Below are 24,299 nucleotides of genomic sequence, written 5' to 3'. Positions count from 1 at the left end.
CGTCTTGAAATGGACAGGGGCTGATTAAACCCAATTCAAGGCAGACTTGGTCCTTCTTTGCAAAGGAATGTTGTCTGCACGCATCACCTTTTCATGGGCCGAAATAATCACCCATGAACACATCAGGCAAACACGATACGAGTCGAATTTCAAAGGTAATGTGTAAGAATGTACGGGGACAGTAAAATGACCTTTAATCAACAACCGCTCGTGTGTGTAAGAACACCACAGGGAGGGAATCAAACGAAGCAAGGAGTCTTCCCTTTAACTCGCTTAATTTGGACAACACCCAAAATGCCTGTCGGACCTCATGGACAAAGCCGAACATCGCTGTACAATTACGGCCAATCACTCCCAAACGGTTCTTCCCCGCCAATTTGCGTAAAGCGTGGCATTGAAAGTCACGCAGCCTCACCTGGGAGCGCATCGACACTCATTCAGACATAGATTAACATAATAGGTTTAGGATTAGAGTAGATATAAGATCATTCACGCGGGGCAGAAATGATATATGCATCGGCTGCACTTTGGTGGCTTTGATCTACGCTGCCGTTGGACTCAAGTAAAGGAAATAGAAAAGGGGAGAGAAAAAAGATAACCAGATAGTCTGATACTAGCGGTAACCATAGGCACACGTCATAGAATCCTTCTAAGTTTCACAGCTTGCTGTTAAATAGAATACCTGGTTTATCATCACGTAACACTCGTACAAATAGCATGGTACTACCTGTACCTAGATACGCTAAGCGTTGTTCCGCGTTTGCCTTGAAACTATTAGAAAGTAGAGCACTGTCATGTATGATAGGTAGAAATTTTGACAGAATGTCTAATTTTGTTCGATGCCATCTCTGTTTATTCTGTGATATTCCAGCAACTGTCGGTAACAACCCATATCAACAAATAATATGGTATAGAGATTGGCTCAAGGACACTGCAAATTGTGAATCACACGTAAAACACAACTTAAAGGACTATTCACCTTCATAGGCATGTGGATTGAGTGAATGCAGCGATATTAATAGGGCACATCAGCAAGAGTTTGAGGAAAATCGGACGATCCGTTTAAAAGTTATCAATTTTTGAAGTTTCTGCTTAGTCAATGCTGGATGAGGTAAGACTACTACAGCTCTTGATGTCACATGTGTATAATGATATTGAGAAAATATAAAGAAAATTCAAGATATTTTCACTTTTCTCGCATAAAAAGAATACTTGACTTTCCTCTTTCTGAAGGCAAGGGGCAATAATACATTGTATAACCTTTAGTATCGTCGTATCGCTCGTATCGTCTTTTTTTTTGTTGAATAATTCGTCTTGTTTGGTCTCCGTTTGTTTGTTGTTGTTGTCGTTTATTTTGTGTCTGTAAGATCATACTGAATACATTGACCGAACTCTGACCTCGGAAGTACTTACTGAGTATTGGGAGACATGTGGGCTGGATCCTCCATGAATTTTGAGAACCAGTTCTTGAAGGCCCGCCGCGCCTCATATTCCGTGACGCAGCCATCGCCGTCCGTGTCGAAGGTGGCGAAGTTGGTGCGAAGACGCTGGATCTCTTTCGGCTGCAACAGCATCACTAGACTCACCTATGAAGGATAAAAGAAAAGCAACAGTATAATCACATTATTGAGCAAAACGAACAAACAAACAAACAAACAAAACAAAACAAAACAAAATAAAAACAAAATATGACTTTACATTATTTTCAACCACTGTACTAACAACACAACGGGAGGAGTAGGAAAGGATAACATCATATCAACAGCAAATGTGATTGCTTCGTTAATCATTATTGTATTTCTACAATTTTGTTTGTTTGGTTTTGATCTATTTTTACGAAGTCAATTTGATCATGACGTGGCATTTGATTCTAGTAGACTATATCATTTCAAGCTCAGGATTTATTGTAAAACAAGACTGTTTTGTTATCCCTTTATGAAATAAACTGAGATGGTACGTATATAATTTTGCTGGAAAACCGAACCCCACTTAAAAAAGAAAGTGAGAGCAAGTTGAGTAATGAACCTTGGATCTTGTCACCAATCGCCGAATGGTCTCGTGGTTGAGGAACTCCCACCATGACAGCGAGCCCGTGTGGTCTGTGTCCATGGCCTTGAACTGTCGCCTCTCCTCCTCGATCTCGTCCTCGGTGAGATTACGGTCCTCGTGGTCTTTGACCACCAACTGACGGTACTCGATGAACTCCTCCACTGATATCGTCGCGTCTGGCGGGAAAAAAAAAAAGATTGATGTGCAAGTTTATTATATCCATCCAGGACTTTCAGTACAGTTATGAGATGCAACCAACATCATTGCCAAGTGCGCCTTTATGAGCTATACTGCCAGAGAAAGAATCTGAAACTCCGAGGAACTTACGAGTATGAATTGCCAGTTCTCGCTTTCAGAAGAATACATGATTGTGATAATTATGGTACCTATAGATAATGTTAAATTCATAAAAATATTCTTGTCACGATCTGAACAGTAATGGAATCAGGAAAGTGACGATTAATGATTCAGCAATGACGCTTTTGCAAACACACGTGTACACCTAGCATACACACTGCATACGATACGCACACAAACAAACATGCAAATCTTTCTTCTCTTCTCACATACTCTCAAAAGATACAAACAATAAACATAAACAAACAACCACAACCTGGTAACCTTCAACACATCACACATTACACATATGTCAGTATAACATGATATATCAAACGCGTGGACAAATATGATATGAACACCACAACGGAGTCATTGTATCCGAACTCATTGTTGGATAACCTACCGGAATCGACGTCGCATCTCTCGAAGACTTCCATCAATTCAAACATTTCATCATCGCTGAGCAACCGACCAATGTTTTCCTGAGGGACATGAGGATGAGGTAGGCAAGAGAGAAATAAGAAAATAATGACGAAAATTTATGATAACAATGATGATAATGACAATGACAATGAAAATGATAATAATGTTAATAATAATGATTATCATAATAATAAGTTGATATTAACAAAGATACTGAAAACGATAATAGGAATCGTGCCATTAGATTGTGAACAATCACACTGTTATACATACTTACATCGAGTATGGTACCTATTTCGTGCCACTTAGGTCGTTGCTCAAAGATGTGGAAAGTTATTGAGAGTACACCGTGACAGTGTAAGTATAGTGTTTTTTTCAATGTAAGACGACTCACGATTTGACCTTTGACCTTGTAGGACTTTACCAAAATACGAACATTACCGACATCTTTAGGTCATGTACCTGTGGTATGAATGAGGTGATATGAATTAGGTTGTCATAGCTCAAAACAGTGGAAAGTTATTGAGAGTACACCTTGATAATATGAGAATACAGTGTTTATCAGGTAAAGTTCACTGATCATTTGACCTTTTACCTTTACCCACATTTAATACTCGAAATCGTCCAATTTTTAGGTTATGTACCTGTGGTGTAAGTCTGGTGGTCATAGCTCAAAGCTGTGGAGAGTTCAAGATAGTACACCATATTTTTGACGACGCCGACAACAACGACAGAAAAATGACCCCTATATCTCGCTTTCGCTACACAGGCGACACAAAAACAACTAACCCAAACAAAGAAGCAAGCACATCTTAATATCTATAAAACAAATAACTCACGCATTCCGGGCAGGACCAGCCGATGTTGGTGTTTGCCGAACGGAGAGCCTTCAACCCCTCGCTGTCGTTCACCTTGCCCCGCCTCCGCAAGCAGTCTTCGTGGAACACTTGGTTGCAGATTCGGCACGGGTACGTGTCGTGGCCCGTGAAGGCGTTACACAGCGCGCATTTCGACTGGGGTTCGATCTACAGGGGAGGAGAAAAGTTTGCCAATTTACACCATAAAAACTATAAAAATGTCAAAGATTTTGTAAGTTGTTGAAATTACTTTGGAAAAAAAAGAGAGAAGGCTATGTTTAGGAGCGAGCAATTGTACCAGTAACACCTGTGCACAATAAATATGACCCAGGGTATCTAAGCAGACATCTTTCAATCAGTCAGGGATATGAACATTGTTTTCGTAGGAAAAATACAGCGATGAACTATGCAATCGACCAGCTAACACATGATTGTATTCAAAGACATGGCGTTTTTCTCTTTTCGAACGAGGAAAGAAAAGTAAACAATTCGCCTCTTCTTTTTCAGGTCTACAGTTATTAAAGACATTTTGATATTTTGGACTCTGATTGCTTTCATTACAAGCCGTGTTGATACACGGCTCATCAACGCTCGTCATCAACGCTCGTCGACGCTCCTTCCAGAGCAAAACTATCCCAGAACTCTTCGGGTCATCGCCGGTATGATCCGGGGATCGCCGTGTAGATCCTTGAGGGTCCGTGTTTATATGAAGTTGGGACTAAAATGAGAAACGCGGCTTGGTGTCTTCTGTCAGTTGCCTTCATGAATTAACAGACACAGTGCATGAATGAATGGGACTAACAAGCAATCAACAAGCTTTGTGTATTCATCTGTTCGCCATTGCTATGATAATCGTTGAATAAAATGTCACTCTGATGAAATGAAAATGAGATTTAATCCTGACTCAATTCAGTATAATTTTCTGAACCAAATTAAAAAACATTATGTAATGCTTCCAACGATTTCCATTCGCGGATCGAGGACAAATAAGAGAATTTTCTGTTTAATTTCTTAAAGTTTTTTTTTTTCTGTTATGCAAAGACATAGCCCTCGTATGACAATAAAACTAGTTTTCATGACGTTGTAAAATGTTCGTAAGTAAATTTGACGTCTGCAAACACTGAAGTTTTAGTAGAGTACGTTTTGTATGTGTGTATATGACATGTGTGCATATGTGCGCATTCACGTGTATGTGCAGTGTGTGTGTGCGTGTGTGTGTGTGTGTGCGTGTGTGTGCGCGTATGTCACGTATGTGGTTGCAATGAATCGATAAAATTGCAGATGCCTGCATTCAAAGCGTAACCTCAACGTTTACTTTTCAACCTGTGCAAGCATGCAGCGAGTGGAATGATTGAATGATATTGTACATGCTCTCCATCACACAACCTACTCAGGGCCTAGGAAGAACGAGATTACTATAGTACCTTTCAATCTTCCTTGGTAGGGATTACAGGACATGGTGTATATAGTGGCCCGGTGCAGTACTTTGCGAATTAATAATGTTCAGATGGAGGTCGCTATTTTATCATATTGTATCAGTTGAGATTGGTTATTAATCATGTACTAGTACTTTGGCTTACATACGTGATCAACCTTATTATACGAATGGATGGTTGGAGATTTTCGCCATAAAGGAATGCTTATGTTGTCAATATACGTCTTATCATCATTGTGTGTTCGTTTTCCACACTATGAATATGCTTTCCTTACTGTAGTAAACGTTCAGGGATTACAATTTTCTGTTTTTTGTTTTGTTTTTCTGTTTAAACCAATGTTTTGATAAAAAGGAACAAAATATGCGCAATGGCTTCAATACCATAGATACACTTGAAAATTACACTGCAATTCCCCCTATTAATTGAGGAGTTGTAAAATGAATGCTGATAACTAAACTAACAAATATTTGACAAAGCGCTAAGACTCATTAATAGATTTATCTAATATCTGTGTTTGCAGGGTATACATTTCATTTGGCAATTACGAAAATGCCTCTGGATATCGCTAGTGGATATGGGGTATATAGAACCTCTTTGGATACAACTTTTCGTCGCATCAAACATGCTTCACACTATCGAGCGATCGGAACAAGAGGGCTCGGAATGCCTCTCTAAAAACCAATAGAAATATAGCACGAACTAAAGCTACCATTCAGAATGTTTCCCCCTCATTGTTGTCCGTCACATTAGCGTTCGATCGACGCGCTTTTCCAGCCAGCGCGAGTGACCGGTTCCCTAGGGAGCAATTGGTGAAGCGTGATTTTTCATTGTGGCCCGTGACAAAGGAATGGCTCATTAAAATCTATCACCGAATGAGCGCGGCGGGCGCCACAAAACACTGACCATTTTCTTGACCAGTGCGTGAGAAAGTGTACGGCGCCATGCAAGTTTCATCGCGACACGCAATAAATGTTTTTATTTGGAGAACGTGAAATTTGGCTACGAAAACGCACCGTATCAATAGATGTTTACGTAATCAGGTTCCGGCAAAGGTTAGAATAATCAACATAGTCGAATTCGAGAGAGAAGGATGGTGAGATATCTAATGTAGATCTGTTACATCAGCGCTTGCATATCTTTGTGGGAAGTTGATATTGAATAAACATGATAGATAATCAAAATCAACTTTCACCCTGTTAAGATACAGTCATCTTCACATGGCATGACGACCACGTACGATCGCGACCTTAACTCAGTCATTGATATTGAATAGACATGGCACGCCAATTTTCAGACCACTGAATGTAATACATAAACGAATACTATACGTCTTCCTAAATCTCCAGTTGCTGTGCCAGCATTTCTTAGTTCTTCTTCGTTAGAAATATTCATCTGCATGTATTATATTGACGGACTGGTGTATATCGTCGCTATTAAATCGTGCATACGCGTGCATGAATTCTCATCAAGACGACTCTTGCTCAGTTTTCCTTTTGTTGATGTACAGGATCTGGTCTTCCTCTTTATATCAGAAGTGTCAAAATACAATGGCCCTCCGATAAAGCAGCCCTAGATCGTATGCCGACGACGTATAAGCGTCAACCGACCCTAACTCGCTGAATAATTGATGATAACTTCGCCACCGTCTCTTTTAGAATCCCCCGCATGTCAAGTTTAAAAGAAATCTAAAGAAACTGTCAAACGATGACGTACAGCGCGGATTGGATCGATGCGTTCAATCAAGCGCCCTATAGCCGTCTATTTTGGTGGCGTGAGGCGATGGACGAAACGTGGTAAATTTCTGCATAATATCACGTTTGGAAGCAGCAAGCTTGACCAAGACTGGTGGACGCTAAATGGATGTAAATGCTACTATACTGCTCGTGCTTTTTCACAATATAGACGGTAGGTTTCAGAAATTAAAGAGCGAAATAACACTGTGTAGAAGCACACGATGAGAAATGACATCTTGATACGTTTGATAAAAGCACATACATGTGTTTATACATTATCTGATTACAAAGTGGTTTAAACACTGCTCACCAAGATAATGCTGACCTGCTGGCGGAAAAAAACTCCCAGACCGTGGCATCCAAATCCACCCCAACGGATTGAATATTAATCCATAAACTTCTGCCATAAATATATTACCCAGGTATATATATTGAAAATATTTCGCACATTATATTTGCGCGCATTTACCTTTAAATATTTAATTTTCGAGATTCGATTCAAATCCATTTCATCATTGAAACTCTTCGTAGCTGGTACAAATAAAAACAGTCATTGAAACATTTCATACGAGTTCATTTCCGAAAGAGCTGTCTGTATGCATTGTTTTTATAAATCAGACGTTCTCTTTTATAGTTACTGCGAAACATCTATGATATCATCTCCAACATAATTGATGTCAACTTCGGGCTTAGTTCAATGTAAAAAAAAAATGAGACAATGTATTGTTTGAAAGTCCTGCGAATATCCCCTTTGTTTTCTATTACTGAATGCATTTGGCAACGAAACAAGATGCGGTTCATTTTGACTAAGAGTTACTCATGTATTAAGATCGGGCAAAGGATTTCTGTGAATTTCCTGTCGTTTGTTTTCAAAACAACGCCATTATAACTTTTTTCTCTTTCATCTTCAGCGGTCGTCTTTCGCGTTTGCTTTATAGGTCCTTAAGTGTAACATTAATTAATTGCTATGTTATCTCGAGCTTAATGCTTCAGGCTGCCACACAAGGCTACGGTGAACCCATATTATTGCCAGAGTCTTGTTATTATGCTCCAAGTCCCGCGTAATGAGTGCTATATAACAACTTTCAAAAGAAACACTTCTCCGGTTTCCTATCACTTCAAATGTGCTATTTCGGAGAAAAACACCGTAAAAGTGCCGTAATATTGCGTCAAACGTCTTATACCTGTAGTGTGTGTTTTGGCATTATGTCCGCCTCCGATGGTCAAAATTATACATCTCTTTAACCCTGATGTCTTATCAAGCATGATATACAGCTTATAGTGACCGAAAAAGAAAAATAATTGCAAATGCGGTAACGATTATTTAGGTATACTTTAAGAGCGAGAGCGTCACTTAGCATTTTTCTTTTGAGGGGATATTGGTTTTCCCAGCCAATTTCGCGCCTCTCTCAGTCTAATTCCTTTTTGCTGAATTCAATTTAACACATTATTATGGTTAGCCTAAAGATGACATCTTTGGTTTTTCAATTTTATGATATCTTCATTTAAATTCAGTTTGAAGCACTCTGATTACCTTTAACCTCATTCTAATCGACACTATATTTTTCAACTGAAATATTAAGGCAAGCGCAATTTCGCAAATCGCTCATTCAATCTAAAACAGTAAAATGACGTGATCAAGTATTATAATGCTGATGTCGTTCATTCGAATTCATTTTGGGGCGTCTAATTAAACATGTACAGTAGTCACTTGAGCATACATGTTTATGCTTTTATTCTTTTTTTCATTTTCTTTCATCATAGTTATCGTTTTGAAAGGATCATAGCATTTCATGTTTTCGTATTAGTCATTCTTTATTATCATATCATTTTCTTCTTTCAATGTGTGTGCGTGTTTTTAATGTTCAGTAGCATTTATATACAGACACAATAGTAAACTTTAAGTTTAAACCTTAAGTTTGCCGATAAGTTTGAATTCATATACCCGTTTTGTTTGTACCACTTGCTCATGTTTTGATGTGTCTGGCCAATTTACATTTTTAGTTGTTTCCGCGCGTGGCTTGCTTTCCGGTTGCTACAAGACAAATCTTTTATTCTCAAGTTAAGCCTAAGATTTGCATATAATAATATGACGACATTACTTGAACGTATCAACATTGTGTGGTACTGACATGCATTATACATGGTTTTATTATGTTTCCTCATGCCGTAACTTTAAAATCTGGAATGAAAATTACCTTATTTCTTTCAAGCAACACATTTGCACATAATTTCACGAGTGTAATGTCACTTTTGATCTCCACATCGAAGATTTCCAATATTCTGCCCAGATATACAGGTTGAGTTGTCAAAATGCGGAGAAATAAAGATGCGTCTGAGCTCAGATCGTCTTAATGATTGGGAGACAGCGTATCGTGTTTCCACACGCGCTTTTCCCCGAGCCCATTACGGTAATGAAAATGGTTCGATTCCACCGCGTTTGGTTACACCGCTCAATTATAGCCTGCTACAGGTAGTATAGGCACATACAACAAAACACCACACACAGTGGGTGGCGTATATAGTGTGGATTATTGGCTCTTATAAAGTATCACGACGGCTGACAGCCTCTTACACTGGCGTCTTCGAATCGGTAATGATTACTCGCGGTGGAAATCTACTGACGGAAAAGAAAAAAAAAAAGAAAGAAAATGATGACTGGGGACATCTTGCAGCGGCCTAAGAGTGAAATGTATAATCACGCACACACACACACACACACACACACACACAAACACACACATACTAACGTTGTAGAGATGATCAGACGACGAAGGTAACACTTATATTGGTATATCATAGTAATAGTTCGATGGTGTATTAATAAGTCTGAAAAACCGTCGACTTCGCCTTGCTTTGTGAGTTTGTCGATCGCCAGCGAGGAAAATGTAGAAGACGATATTATGACGATGACAATGATAATCATGATGATGATGATGATGATAATGATAATGATGATGATGATGATAATGATGATGATAATAATTGTTTTATATCATTATCATCATCATCATCGCTGTTGATCTTTAATCGCTTCATGTGACAAGTGGTATATTCCCAGTTGGGCCTTCTAATATTAGTGCTATACTTTGAGAGGGCCCTACCGTTGTTATGACGTCAGCTTTCCTCTGTAAAAACATAAAATATCCTTTCCTCCGGAAAAACAAGCAGCGCACCACATTGAAAGCGAATGATGTCGCAAAGTCAGCATCGTGATATTTATAGTGCTGTATCTGAGCGTCAAGTGGTCGTCAAGTGGTTGTTATTCCCCCTCGGTTTAGACGAGATCAGTCGTCTTTGACCCCTGTTCAACCCTAGTCCAAACATCCTCCAAAGAGTCCAATGGAATATCGAAATTAATTCCGTTCCTAGGAGAGCGCCTGTTTCCTCGCGTTGCCGAGCAACGGAACGCACAATTTTTCCCCTGCTGTGTGCCTGATACACGCTGTACTGCGGGTTGTTAAACCGTATACACCAACGCGTAACTCCACATTATTTACTCCCTTGTTTGTGTTGCCTGGTAGAAAATTATGTTTTTCGTATGCTTGATGCCGCTCGTGGAAGAGCCAGCGTGCACCAGTTTTTGTTAGGCATGGGGAAGAAAGCTTGGAAATGCGAAAACACAAAGGCGACTGATTACGATTCCTGTCGGCAGCCTTAAAGATAACAAAGGAAAGAAAAATGTTGTATTATCAACCTGGCTTCAACATTCACTAGTGGCTCGTCTGCTTCTATAGGCGATACAGACTCGGCGGAAAGGTAGAGGAGCTTCGTTGGCTAGAATAATTGATCTGGTAAAACGAATCTAAGCCACATTTTCTTTTCCGCTGAGATTCTCACGATCCCGCTGCTGATTTTGTTTCTTTTGTGACAAAGTGAAGGACACTCGGGGAAAATTAATGGCAAATCATCGTAACATCTCTACAGTCGGTAAATCTTTTATGAAAGTATCTTTGTGTCAACAAGGAAAATACAAAGTAAACAGATGCTTCTTTTTTTCTCTCTCTCAGTACTAAAGGAATACTTCCCTTTCCACGATCGATAAACTCTGATCAGTCAACCATAAAGGACGCGTCTGGCCATGCAGGTTCGGATAAGAATTATTATGGCATCTAGCAAGGTGTAGGCCTATGCTGATGGAGAACATGTAAGATTGCCGAGAGCGGTGTTTAACCCTCTTGAAGACCTTAACCTCAACTCATCATTGATATTTTATACCAACATGTTGCTAACGGTAACGACTGGATACACTCCTAACAAAAAAAGAGCAAAAACAACAACAACAACAACAACAACAACAACAACCAAACAACCAAACAAACAAACAAACAAAACAGAACAAGAACAAACAAACTTCTGGCTTGTCTGGGCCGCGATCTTTGTTTCACGTCTCCGTCAGTAAAATGACATTGATAAAAGATATTACGACGAGGACAAATTACATTGTACTTCAGACACATAGCATCATCAATTAGGCGGGAAAGCCTGCCATTATTATCTCCGATCAGTTTGTATTTTATCGTAAGATACCTTCTGCTCATTTTTTTTCCACCACGTTTCCCTCTCCATGATTTCTCTCCAAAAAAATCTAACATCACCTTTTGACAATCGCCGGTAGTAATGAAGCGTACAAAATCCGTAAAATCTTTGGCATTAGTAAATTACCATGTGATTTCCGGTCTCGCAGGTCAAAGAAATTCATGTTTGTCAGTTTTACGTAAATCATATTTTATCTTTATATTTTGATGGCGAACTGTCTACATCATTCATTTCGGGTGCTGTTCGTTATTCCGAAGGTTCGTTTATCCGAAACACACAAATTCCCTATACCTAGAGGTTCGTTAATCCGAAAATGAAAAAGGGTTCGTTAATCCGAACATTTGTGGCGTTATTCCGAAGGTTCGTTATTCCGAAGATTTTTTAATCCGAAAATGAAATTCGGAATAACGAACCTTCGGAATAACGAATCTTCGGACTGAAGAGCCGTCGGAATAAAGAACCTTCGGAATAACGAGCTGTAACCATAATTTCAGTAGAGGTCTGTACCATCAATGTTCAGTATGTCTGTATACATGTGATAGTGTATAAATGCAACGGGAAGTGGAAATAGTGTGCATTACTTATACGAGAAAATGAAACAAAGGTTGACCGCAAGTGTCCTTTCATTACAGAAAAACAACGCGCATACATGCAGGTAATTTAAAGCAGTTCATTTTGGTCTATTTATGTGGCGGCTGACGAATTAAGTGAGCTGTTAGTTGTTGTTTTTAAAGAGTATGATATCCACATAAATTCATCGGATTAGCGTAGTTTGAATCAATGCTTTACGACTGCAATTTGCTTTTAGCATCCCCCCAGAAAAGCGGTCATCTTTTCTTCTTTTGATTCCTCTCCCATCAAAAAAAAAAAAAAGAATTGTTACAAACTATCCTATGCCTCGTGTTATTCAACTGACCTTTAACTAAGCATGACAAGGTGACTTTTGACACCAGTACGTGAATTCCACGATGTAATCATTATGATCATTGTTACCGTCTGCACTGACCAAGTTCAACATCTTCATTGCATCAATGACGTCACACGTATGATCGGTACTGCGATAAAATCAAGTTGGAATCAATAAAATCGATTTGGCCCTGTCCGATATGGCTGTGTCCGAGTATCCATGGGCGGAATGAAACCCAGTGATAGTTTTGAATAAATCAGGTCTGATCGATATGCAGCAACAGAACTATCAACCAGAGTTACAATATACCTCGTATACGAAAGAATCTTTGAAAAGGCCAACGTCGCGTGCACAAAGTGCGTGTGTGCACACTGTGAGTACTTCGCGATTGTTTTACCGTATACTCTATATCGATCAACTGGCAATTACCGCCATTCAAATTAGGAATCGTTATGTGAATAGGTTCACATTTCGTTTGCTGTTCGGTTGTCGTCATAGAGAGAGAGAGAGAGAGAGAGAGAGAGAGATAGACAGACAGACAGACAGACAAACAAACAGACAGAGAAGGGGGAAGAAAGACATAGACAGAGATGATGAAAAGGGGAAACACATCACCTTTCAAATTTGTCGCGGCTCATTAACTCTCTGCGTGCCACATAATTTCATTTCTTGTCCATGTGTAGAAGATGCATGAAATTTCTCTTGACTCACTGGAATAGAAAGGGTTAAAGTGGGTAGAATGTTTAAGCATCGTGTGCAGCATCAGCAAGGAAGAGAGAGAGAGAGAGAGAGAGGGAGAGAGAGGGAGAGAGGGTGGTAGAGAAGATGTAAATTAACTGACAAACCCATCAATGCGTAACACCAAAATCAAGTTCAAAATTCAAATGCCGATCAATAAATTCGACTCAACTCAACCCAGTACCTTTCCGTGGATGCATACATAATAGGCAATACATCAAACCACGTCGAGTGGCACGCACAAAAACAGAGATAGACACAGGGAACTAGAAAATGTCGCCACATGGTATGCCTCCGCTGTTTTGCATTGGTATATCCCATAACCAATGCGTGTGCTTCTTCTGCACAAAATATTGAAAATGTATGACGACAGTTTTAAGTGATTGATCCAACCTTTCACTCTTGACTTTTGACCCCTTGGACCAAATATTTCCCTACAGAAGCATTGTGCAGTAATCCATATAGGCCATTTACCAAGTTTAATGTATGAAGTGAGTCATTTTGAAGGTATATTTATACCCCCCCCCCCAAAAAAAAAAGTGTAATTACAGCAGTACATTTTTGCACTCTAACCTGCTCTTTAATCCTTAACCTTTGACTTTGACCAAAACTACCCAAGAAAATAGTTGTCAGGCAATTATGTATGAATTAAGTTTCAAGAAGATACCTCGATCTTCATCACCATTTCCGAGATATGGAAAAAATCATGTTTTAGCATTTTCACTTGACCTTTGACCTTGGAGCTCATGGCCAAAAGCTTTCCGGAGAGAATCTTGAATATGGTGATTAATGCTAAGATTCATACAAATACCTTCAGGCATTGCAGAGATACGGAGGAGGAGTGAAATTTTCGAATTTGAGCCTAACATCATTATGACCTTTGACCTCAAACGGTTCTTAAAGTTACATCGTCCACAAAATCGCTTAGGGACGGACGGACGGACGGACGGACAGACAACCCGAAAGCTTAATGCCTTCGGCGAACCTTCGTGGTGAAGGCATTAAAAAAAAAGGGGGTGCAGAGAACCAGAAAAGATTGAAATGCACTGAAGATAGCAACCAGATCATTGGTGACGATGAGGAACGATATTCGTCCATGACCGGTGTGTTGGTGAAAACAACACCGAAGCAGTGCCTTGGATTACTTTTGCTCCTCCTCTACATACTTATGAAGAAATTCGCGCTTGAAAAATGTTTATTTGGATTCTTTATCCATGGTGCGCAATGGCCGAATGATTTTGTACTAGCAGGGGATAATGATCTGAAAAAAGTTCCTTTGAACGAAAGCTGAATTCCACGAGGAGTGTTGCTCCAGGAAGCGTTGTCAAGAACCCTCCTTGAGAAGAAAGGTAACCCCATCCCACAAAATAGAAAGACATATTAAATCACACAATGAATGAATAGATAAATTATTGAATACATAAATAAACATAGTGAATAAAAATGAACGAAGAAAAATATGCGAGTAAATTAACGTCAATGAATGAATGAATTTAGAATAAATACAACAAAACTGAATCATATCTCCTGTCGCTGAATACATATACAATAAAAACACTTTTCGAGGGCAAAGAACTATTGGTGTGGGTCCACAATAGTATACGCCTGAGGATGCTCGACAAAGAACAGACGATTAACGGCGGAAGCGAGTTAATAATATTTTAGCATGATTACACGAACGCTGAACCGATGTATATAGATAGTACACTCCTCCAGCCTATTCCACGTCCGATCCGTCACTATAGCCGTGCTGAGCAAATTTCATTATCTTGAGCAATTACGTTGTTTTACCCCTATCGAACGACCGTCGTTCCTGCCCTGCAATAATATGTCCTTTGCTGGTGCGCAAAAAAAAAAAAATAGACTAATTCCCTCTTTCTCTATGAAAAATACCTGATAATACAGGCATTAATGCCGGCTAATTTTGCACTGCTATGACTGCGTGCTTATAATGTGCGTCCCACCGAGTTGTTAAATTATTTTGATGAACGCGGTGCGTTGGCGTAATGTTTGGTAGCAATTTGCAATCGATTTTACTTGCAGATCGAGATAATGTTACCACTTGAAATGCGCATGCACTTCTATTGATTTTCATTCTAGTTTCGAGAGGAGTTAACATTAAAGCACCCCACCCCTCTCGACTTCTGCACCCCCGTCCCCTCCATCCTTCCGGTTTGTTGCTATGTTCAACCGTTTTCCTATTGTACCTCATATTGACATCACGCTTGTTATCCACTTCGTCCATACGTTTTCCGAGACCAAATCCGCTAGGTCAGCGTGCGAACCACCATGGGCCCTGGAACGATCCATTCGGAGATGGACCCTTAAAGTTGTCGTTGTTGTGGTTTCCTCATATTTACTTTTCCCAAGTCTTCAACAATTACATGTCTCACTTGCTATATCATGCCCAAGGCATAAGTGCTAAAAATAGTCGCAAGTTGTAAGTTACTCTTTATTCCACCTCTTAACTCCACCAATAATCGTTTAAGTGCGATACGTCCACGACAAATCGATAAGAGTCGTACAGCAGCCGGTCTTTATTGTTCTTGTTTTCTTCGTTACTTGTCCGTTGCTCGGACTTACCTTTCGAGACATCTATCTTGCAGTGAAGATGGATGTATGTACACAAATGTCAGAAGGTTAAATGTCCCCTCCCACCCCCCCCCCCCATCTATTACCGTCGATCTCGAAATGTCGCCACATAGAAACAGTTACTATGTCCACTATTCTGTCGTAACATCAAAACAATATTGAATAATATATTTCGGTCTGCCATGTTTTCCGTTTACTTGCAAAACAATTCATCGAAGTCGCTTTTTTATTGGATTCAACAATGATGAAAACGCATTTCGCTTCTAATCACTGTAGAGTTGTTACGACACCGCAAATGGTGCCTACTATAAGGTACTTTCTGTACTCTGTTTTAATTGATTGATTGACAAAATATAAATGATGGTAGTATAACACACACCAGAGTTGTGAGGAAATGTCAGATTTATATTGTACTTTCTTTATTACCGTCATCACCTTTCATGCGACCCTCACCGTTATGTATGTTGGACCACATCCTCTACGAACGCAAAGTGAATACTGGCTAAAGAGCATCCCTTTAAAGCTAAAATACTCTCTACTTCCGACCCGTTCCAGTAGAACAAAATACAATCTACACAGTGAAGGGCTTTTTACACTTGTAGAATTTTGCTTAGCCCCGGACCAACGGTGGGGCTAAGGGGGGGCCTTAGCCCCACCGTTGGTACGGGACTATCCTTAGCCCACTTTCTGTTTACACTCGTTTTTGCCAAAGTGGGCTAGCCCCACCGATAGTACGGTACTATCTGGCCCTGCAAAATAGCAGGGGTTAGCACCACAATTGCGGTGCTAGCACCGCAATTGCGGTGCCAAGCAAGTGAGTGTAAACAGAACGAAAAAATAATCCTGGGCTAAGCGACGGAGACGAAATCCGACCCTCACTGACCAATCAGAAACGAGGTAATCAAGTGCTGCCGGTGCGTGCGTGTACGTGTACAGTACACAGCGTAATTATGAATATTCATGTGGTTTGGAAAGTCCGGGGCTAAGAAATACGAGTGTAAAAAGGTCAGTTTTCTCCTTAGCCCCGGACAAGAGATAGTACGGGACTAATTGGCGAGTGTAAAAAGCTGAAAAAATTGGTACGGGACTAACAATAGTCCTGGGTCAGAGAAAGTCCGGGGTTAAGAAACACAAGTGTAAAAAGCCCTTGATTGTATAATAATATAATAGAATCTCCATAATTATAATGGCAGCCATGTTTGTCCCAAAAGATGTATGAGGTTCGGGGACATAGCAGAGATGGACAATCTTAAGTCATGGCTATAGATGGCCTAATATACAGCATGACCATAAATAATCCATACGAAGTTGCTACCAAAATTACGAGAAGCTGTTAACCGCCTTATTGCACGCCCGTCCGCGTTTCCATGGAGACAGGTCGTGATGATACGTGTACTCACAATGATCGACGACGAGCTACCTGCTGTATGTTCAAATCAAAACTGACACACACACACTAGTACACTCTATCATTATTTTTTTTTAAGCTTTCACTTGACTAATCAAGTAATGTATCTGCTATCTATTTATTCACCCCCAATGACGCCCATTGTTCCATTCTCACCTTGCAGTCCCTGAAAAATTCACATTTTCCCCCACGGTAGGGGAAGAAATAAAGAATCACCGCGCAGCAAATGAATAGTGCGCCCTGTTGCATAATGTTGAGTTTAAACATAAGTCAGAATATCAAACACAAACGTCTGAATTCTCAAATATGATTGACAGGTAATTGACTTACCTTTGATTTCCTGACTTTTGTTTGATTATTATTATTTTTTTAATGCAACAGGGCCCTGGGTTTCATCTGTTTTAAATGGCCAAGTACTACGGGGTGGGGGGGGGGGGTGGGGGGAACGCTTACATTTATACCATGTGATATCAGAGACATAAATGGGGAGATCCGTTTTTAATTCTGAAACGGCCTTTTCTCCTAAGAAATTCAGATGCTCGTCATTTTCTGCTTATCTATTATTTAGTAGGTCAGCCTATACCAGAGCACCAAAGTGTGATGTCACAGCTATTCATCGCCATGGAAACTGGTTCTAAACAACCTCACCTGGCCCGAATATTTTGTGAACACTACAGTAGTTGCTAGCCATACTCGCACCTGGCACTTGCCCAAGCTATTGTGACATCATCACTTCGGTACTTCTCGTAGGTTATAGTATTGTTTGCTATTTGTAAAACCTCGTAAGTTTCATCATGTTTATGTTTCTATTACATCAAACGAGTAGGTCATTTGAGTAGGGATGGAAGGGGCCATATTATTCTGGTCCTGAATGCCGTCAGGGACTACATAATAATCCTATTATTATACATACAAACTCGGCTGAAGCAATCTTTTAATATTCACTGTTTTCATGTTATCATCTGCTTTATCGCACGTATTATATATATATATATATATATATATATATATATATATATATATACATATATATATATATATATACATATAATTTTATGTGTGATCAGACTGGTGATGGTTATTGTTCATGTGCAAATAGATTATGTCAGTGCTTGGCGTTTGTGTTAAGGCAAGGTGAATGATAAACAGAAAAACCGTCCCTCGAAAATGTTGATTAAATACAGATTGTACTCCCGTGAGAGTGTTTACCGTTGACCAATACTCATGTATTTCTCTTCCGTACTTTATAAATCGTCTACTATATCAATCACCAACCGATAGCTTCACTTCTTATACACAATGTTACGTCATGTTCAGAAAGATGAAAAGTCCCCTGTGTCGTTACCCACAGTCATGCAAATAATAATGATACTTTTTTTTTTCATTGGGTCCAAATTCATGATATTTACGCACTGTCGATTTGATCATAATTATTCTGATCTTGTTTAAAGTCATCTTATCAGGTAACCTGAGTGCACTGAATGATACGTGACTTTTGGTGTAGTTTGCCGTCACCATGACTACGGACCTGATACATGTAGTAGTCCTGTGAAGCATCTATGTACTCTGTATCTAATAATGAGAAACCGCGATGGGTTGGCTGCGGAGGTTGCTACCGCCACTGACGGATCGGTGGATCAACACATAATAGGGAGCGCCGTCTGGAAACGAGCCTAACATCAGAAATCAGAAGGGGTATACTTTACCCCCCCCCCCCTTCTCTATCTGTCTATCTATCTATCTATGTATCTATCCATCTATTTGTCTATCTATCTATGTACTTATATATCTATCTATCTATCTACTTATATATCTATCCATTCATCCACTTATCTATCTATCCATTCACCCGCTTTTAGTTCAGATGCCTGTCACGCCTGTCATACAGAGTATCAAATGGACTATGCTTGATGAGGTGATGCTATATTCATTCATCTGCGCAATGTACACCAACGGATCGCATTCATGTGTGTGCGCAGCGCATGTCTGACACGCAAGTGATAATAATAATGGCGAAACCTTGGTGTTTTTTTAATAGCAAAACCATTGAAAAGAGTGAACGCTGGCCAGCTCGACGATAACAGCAAGGTAAGGCATGATGTAGGATATTAACATTTTATCAAGGCCACCTTTGAATAAAAGAAAAGCCAAGCAATTAGTCTCCGTCGCGTCTAAATAATTATTGCTTCCTCTGTATTCGGGATGGATATTATCCTTGTCATTGTCTAGTCAGACTATAGTGGCAAGAGCTTTCGTTGTTGTTTTTTCCTTTTCGTTTTCGTTTTGGCTGGATGGTACTTATCATAGTAACAAGAAGTGAAAAAAAAAGTAAAACCACCGACCTAGCAGACTGTATAGGCCTACATAGTATATATATACACGATTAAATTCTTTAGGTTTGGTTTATAATAGTTTAGTTAGTTTGTTGAGTTTTGCCTATTTCTCACTACTTAATCATCGATTTTGAAATAAAGCAGAAAGACTCAAAATTATGGTGCAAGAAATTTTAGAAGATGTTTACTTGCCTCTAATCCTTACATCTTTCGTACAGAAATGCTATTTTTTAAGACCCACGACCCAGAAATTTTGCCCCCATGATGTAAATGTATAATAAGACAATGTATGGTTAACAAAAAAGTCTCTGTTATTAGGAATCAAAAGTACACTAAACTGGAAGATGATGATTCTGCATGTGCAATAGACGCACCTTGATAATTGTGATTGTTAGCACGATCGACAAAGGTGTATTGCTGGGTGTAGTGATAGGCGTCTTGCATCAACGTGCTTGTATGCGAGTGTATATGCCAATATGTGTCGACTGTGCTTTATAAAAGAGGACAAAAAACTGGGTTAATTTTTCTTTGGGATTAGTTTGAATAAGGCTATGATACTCTGCCTTTTTAATAGCCACGTACTTCATGACTTGGTTTTATTAGTCAAATTATCATCATCATACCTTGTTATCATCATTATTGTCGCATTGTTCTATGTAAATATGAATGTGAAAATGAACATTATGTATGAATGAATGAATGAATGAATGAATGAATGAATGAATGAATGACGTTGCACCGCCACGGTGTCATGAAAATAATAAGTCAAACGAAACATAAATGGCCGCGGGGATTCATTTACTCCGTCTGCGATGGTTTTATAAAACTTTGCGCAGGATTTTACACCTAAACCCGTAGAGTATGATATATTGTGGTAATATTGAGTGTGATGCGACGTCTGAGGCATGCTTTACATTAAAGCTCTAGTGATAGCAGGGAGGTGATAGCATCGTCTATAATGGCGTCGTATCTTTCTTTTGTCTACTCATCGATTTTTCACGTAGATAATCTGATACGGTAACCATCTGAATGGGTAGATTGCACCGTGGTAATTGATGCTCGAAAAGATGGGTGCTGTAGACAATGGCGTTTCCAGAAACAAAATGCATGAAACAGTAATATTCTTATTTGGTATACATTTGTAGACTATATACGCCATTGAAAAGGATGTCAAAGGTTCGAATCCCACCATGCATCCACGAACATCTTCAGACAAGATGTTTTCTATATAGAGATGGTCCCCATATAGGTGTTCATAACTGGGTGCCTGGCAATGCTACGAGTAATAAGGATAGCAGAGCCCTGTGGGAGACCACTGCTTACATCAAAAAGGCTATTATCCCATAGGCAGAATAAGTCATTCATCATCAATTAGGGTATATAGGCATAAACGTTAATGATAATATGATAACGGGAAATAGACGTAGAGCATTAATGACATAATGACGTAATAATGCAGGCGCATGGGTCATGTGAACGACTATAGTGTGTAAAGTAGAATGAATAATCTCGCTGCTTCATAATTCTTTGCTCACATTTTGATTTCTAGGAAACAACCCAAAATCCTTTGGGATTGCAAATTACACAGAAATACAAAGTTTGATTTAAAGATTTTGGTAGTCTTATCAAAATCTTCTGAAACTGCCTCAAAATGATCTGCGGATTGTTTGAGGTTAAAAAAATAGTTCTTATATCATATTCTTATATGTTTTCTTCACATTGTAAAAGAGCGAGTCACATTCATTTCAGACAACAAACAATTTGGAGAGAAAAATGATAATATATATGTTTTGACTAACTTTCTCCCCACAGTATTGATACGCAGTAGGGTTGTGCCACGATGAAGGGGACAGCTAATTACGTAAGCATTACGTTAACGCCATTAACTGAATGTTTGATGTATCCATCACAAGATACTTATAATAGCTTATACCACCCCTAGCTCTTCTTAACGTGAGAATGAATGAGCGTATACCACTTTCCATAATGGTTCGTCATCTCATCTTACGTGTATTCTCCTGAAGTCTGTTAGACAATAATTGCATAATATGCAAATTGGACTTGGTAATGATGTCATGGCTATAGTTCGACCTGTAACCAATACTTAATACGTGCACTTGTTATTGCATGAATTCAACGATAAGAATTATGTTCTTCGCACAAAATCTTATTTGGGTGGCTATGATTTGGCATTGTGACTTTGTGAGCGTATTATTATTTCAAATGGTTTTAATCGCAGAGGTGTATAGATGGAGGACTTTTACGATACTTTTTCATTTCATAATGTTCAAACCAATGGTACGGTTGTTGGCGATGTTCTTGTTGTAAACATTTTGTTTACATCTTGAACATACTTCCGTCAAATGCTCCGTTTCCCCAACTGTAAATATTTTTTTTTTTGTAATAGATTAGTCAGGGCTTGTTCAGCATTTCTCAGCACAGATCTGTATTGGGTCATTTCAGTGGGAAAGACTTTATTTTGAAAGTATAAAAACTTAGTCGTTGTCTACTAGTAAGAATCAGCTTGATTACACATTAGTAAGCACGATAATGATACAAATGATTAACCTGTGATAACTGGGGCTAAATATTGACGATTTCTTCAGATCACTACGATCAGATCAACAATGGTCATACAAATGTATTTGTATGATTTTGTATTTCTGTATATTGTATTCCCGTCTTAGCAGACCCCCTCTCTTATAATTGGTCTCGATCCAGAAGTTGTATTTTGACTACCAAGTTACGTGACGACGGACATCAAGTGTTTAGAGCCATGGTGTATATTCTGGTATTAATCATTAACAGGTGTGCATTATTTGCTCTCTTTCTACCACTTAAGACAAGAGGATATGGAATGTCCATTTCTAGTAAACCTGCCTGCTTTATGTGACCGTTGGGCAACTTGACGTACAACCGAAGTTGGATTAAAAATTAATCTTTGCCAAGTTGACTGAGTTATACGTTCTTGTTTGGCGTTGATCGCGTCCGGTATACTCCTTACTTCTTTTCTTTTCGCTTTTCTTTGTTATCTTCATAGATCAATAAACAACAGGGCACTCTGAAAGGTTTAGATTTTTCTTTCTTCTATCGCCTGCGTAATAGTCAAGTTGACATGGAATGTTAAAGACACCAGCTCTCTTCTCGTTGCTATGGTAGCACACTTGATTTCAATGTGCATGAATTACTTTTCGACTCCTGTTACACAAGCATCCTCTCCGGAAAGATTAAATTCATTACGACGTATATTCGTTTAATCCATCCCGTATTCTGAAATAATATAAGATACCATTCATGTTGTTATTTTAAATTGACAAAGAAAAGGAAAGAAAAGAGAAAAATTGGACCCTATTAAAAAGATACCGTTCAACGGCTATAGAAGGAATATTCTTATAGATTGTTATTAAAGTTCTTCTGTTGAAACTGTTCATACGTCAGAATGCATTACGCTCCCAAAGTCATGATTACAGGCGAAACAAAGTAAAAACAAACAAACACAAAAACAAAAGATAAAAACAAAAATGCTGCAGGAGTGTTTTTAAAAATCAGATCAACATTATGCTCCATCTGAGGGGCACTTCCCTGAAGAATGTTGTTGTACAAAGACGAATGTGACTTTCGAGAGCAGTGTTTCTTATGATGTGTATTGCATGCGAAAAAATATTGTCTCCAGCACGACGACGGTCTATAGAAATTAAGGGTTGCGTAAGAGATGCAACATCTTGTTCAGATGGTAACACATTTCTTTGACACACACGCACACACACACACACACGCTTTCTTCTGACAAAGTGCGTGTTAATGGAGATAGTCGTCCCAACTAATCCCCCCCCCCCCGCGTAATAACAGTCACGCTGCTAATGTTAATGATTATCATCAATATTTTACTTGAAACAGTATCATAAATGTTTACTTTACCTTCTCTTTCCAACCATCTGGTTCGGTGCCATCGGCAAACGGAATGACAAAGTTTTGTTCTTCTAGGGAAACCTCTCCTCTATTATGATATGAGTCTTTCCCGCTGAGTGGATACGTGTCACTACCGAGCTGCGTCCCCGCAGCTCCCCGCGTCTTCTCGACCGTTTTGTATCCACCCAACGTGCTGTCGACCACGCTGATTTCCGTGTCGGGGATCTCTTCGATGTTGTCGAGGACCAAGCCCTCCCTTAGTGCTGCCCAGGCGTCTGTCGTATCCTTGTAGACCAGCGTGTGACCCCTATCGGTCCCGTCGTAGTAGTGGGGAACTGACGGTCTCCGGAGAACTTCCGGAGGCTCGCTCAGGCTGCTCTTACGAGAGTCCGACTGCGGTTTCTCGGCAGGTGGTGTCACCCCGTGGTCGATTTTAGACCCGTTCAGCGCCTCGTTCTTCAGTCGCGCATCCCTCGCCATGATTCCCAGTTTTCCCACCCCCTTGGACACCCGACGGAAATCCTTGATGGCTTTGCTGGTCCGGACATTATCCTTGTCTTCCGACTTGCTTACCGTGACGCCCATGGCGGCGGCAGTTTATTTCGACGGTGCGAGATTGGCACTGTTTTATAAATGATTATACCAACGCATCATTCGACCTACTTTACACTGTCAAAATTATCATCTCAAACTTTTCCAAATAGAGCATGTGTGGAATCCATACATAGTCGTCTCAAGATACCCGCCTCCCTTTTAGAAGGCCTCTGTCTATGAAGCATGATGGTAGACGCTAGACGGTGACAGGTTGCGTAAAGCGTCTCTCATCTAGAGCTGAAAGAAAATTGGATAATAAGAGGCTTAGTTACTACACGCTGAGTCGGTCCTGTCAACTGTAACTGGTTATCCCTTCTCTGTCCGACAAAGGAATGGATGAGTGTGAAGTGTAGTCAACAACACTAATTCTTTTCCCCGTAATTTGTGCCGGAAAGGCGTCCCAGGCGGATTTTGCTCTGCCTACGTACGTCACCCCGGGCGT

The 24,299-nt window shown here is 39.6% G+C and overlaps 1 protein-coding gene across 1 annotated transcript in view; it reads right to left on the bottom strand.

Moving 5' to 3' along the window:
• The window catches only part of LOC139723099 (PHD finger protein 24-like), a 29,629-nt gene extending 5,781 nt beyond the window's left edge, over positions 1-23,848 (bottom strand). Inside the window, exons 1-5 of the mRNA XM_071634369.1 lie at positions 23,273-23,848; positions 3,651-3,836; positions 2,792-2,870; positions 2,026-2,225; positions 1,414-1,586 (exon numbers count right to left, since the gene is read on the bottom strand). Of these exons, the coding sequence (XP_071490470.1) occupies positions 1,414-1,586; positions 2,026-2,225; positions 2,792-2,870; positions 3,651-3,836; positions 23,273-23,848 (1,214 nt within the window). The remainder of the gene's footprint in view (positions 1-1,413; positions 1,587-2,025; positions 2,226-2,791; positions 2,871-3,650; positions 3,837-23,272) is intronic.
• Between the last annotated feature and the right edge of the window lie 451 nt (positions 23,849-24,299).

The sequence above is a fragment of the Diadema antillarum genome, unplaced genomic scaffold (assembly GCF_040938485.1).
Source record: "Diadema antillarum isolate AM-2024a unplaced genomic scaffold, OU_Dant_1.0 scf00000180, whole genome shotgun sequence".
Lineage (NCBI taxonomy): Eukaryota > Metazoa > Echinodermata > Echinoidea > Diadematoida > Diadematidae > Diadema > Diadema antillarum.
The sequence above is the reverse complement of the archived record's forward strand: the minus strand, read 5'-3'. Positions and strand labels throughout refer to the sequence as shown.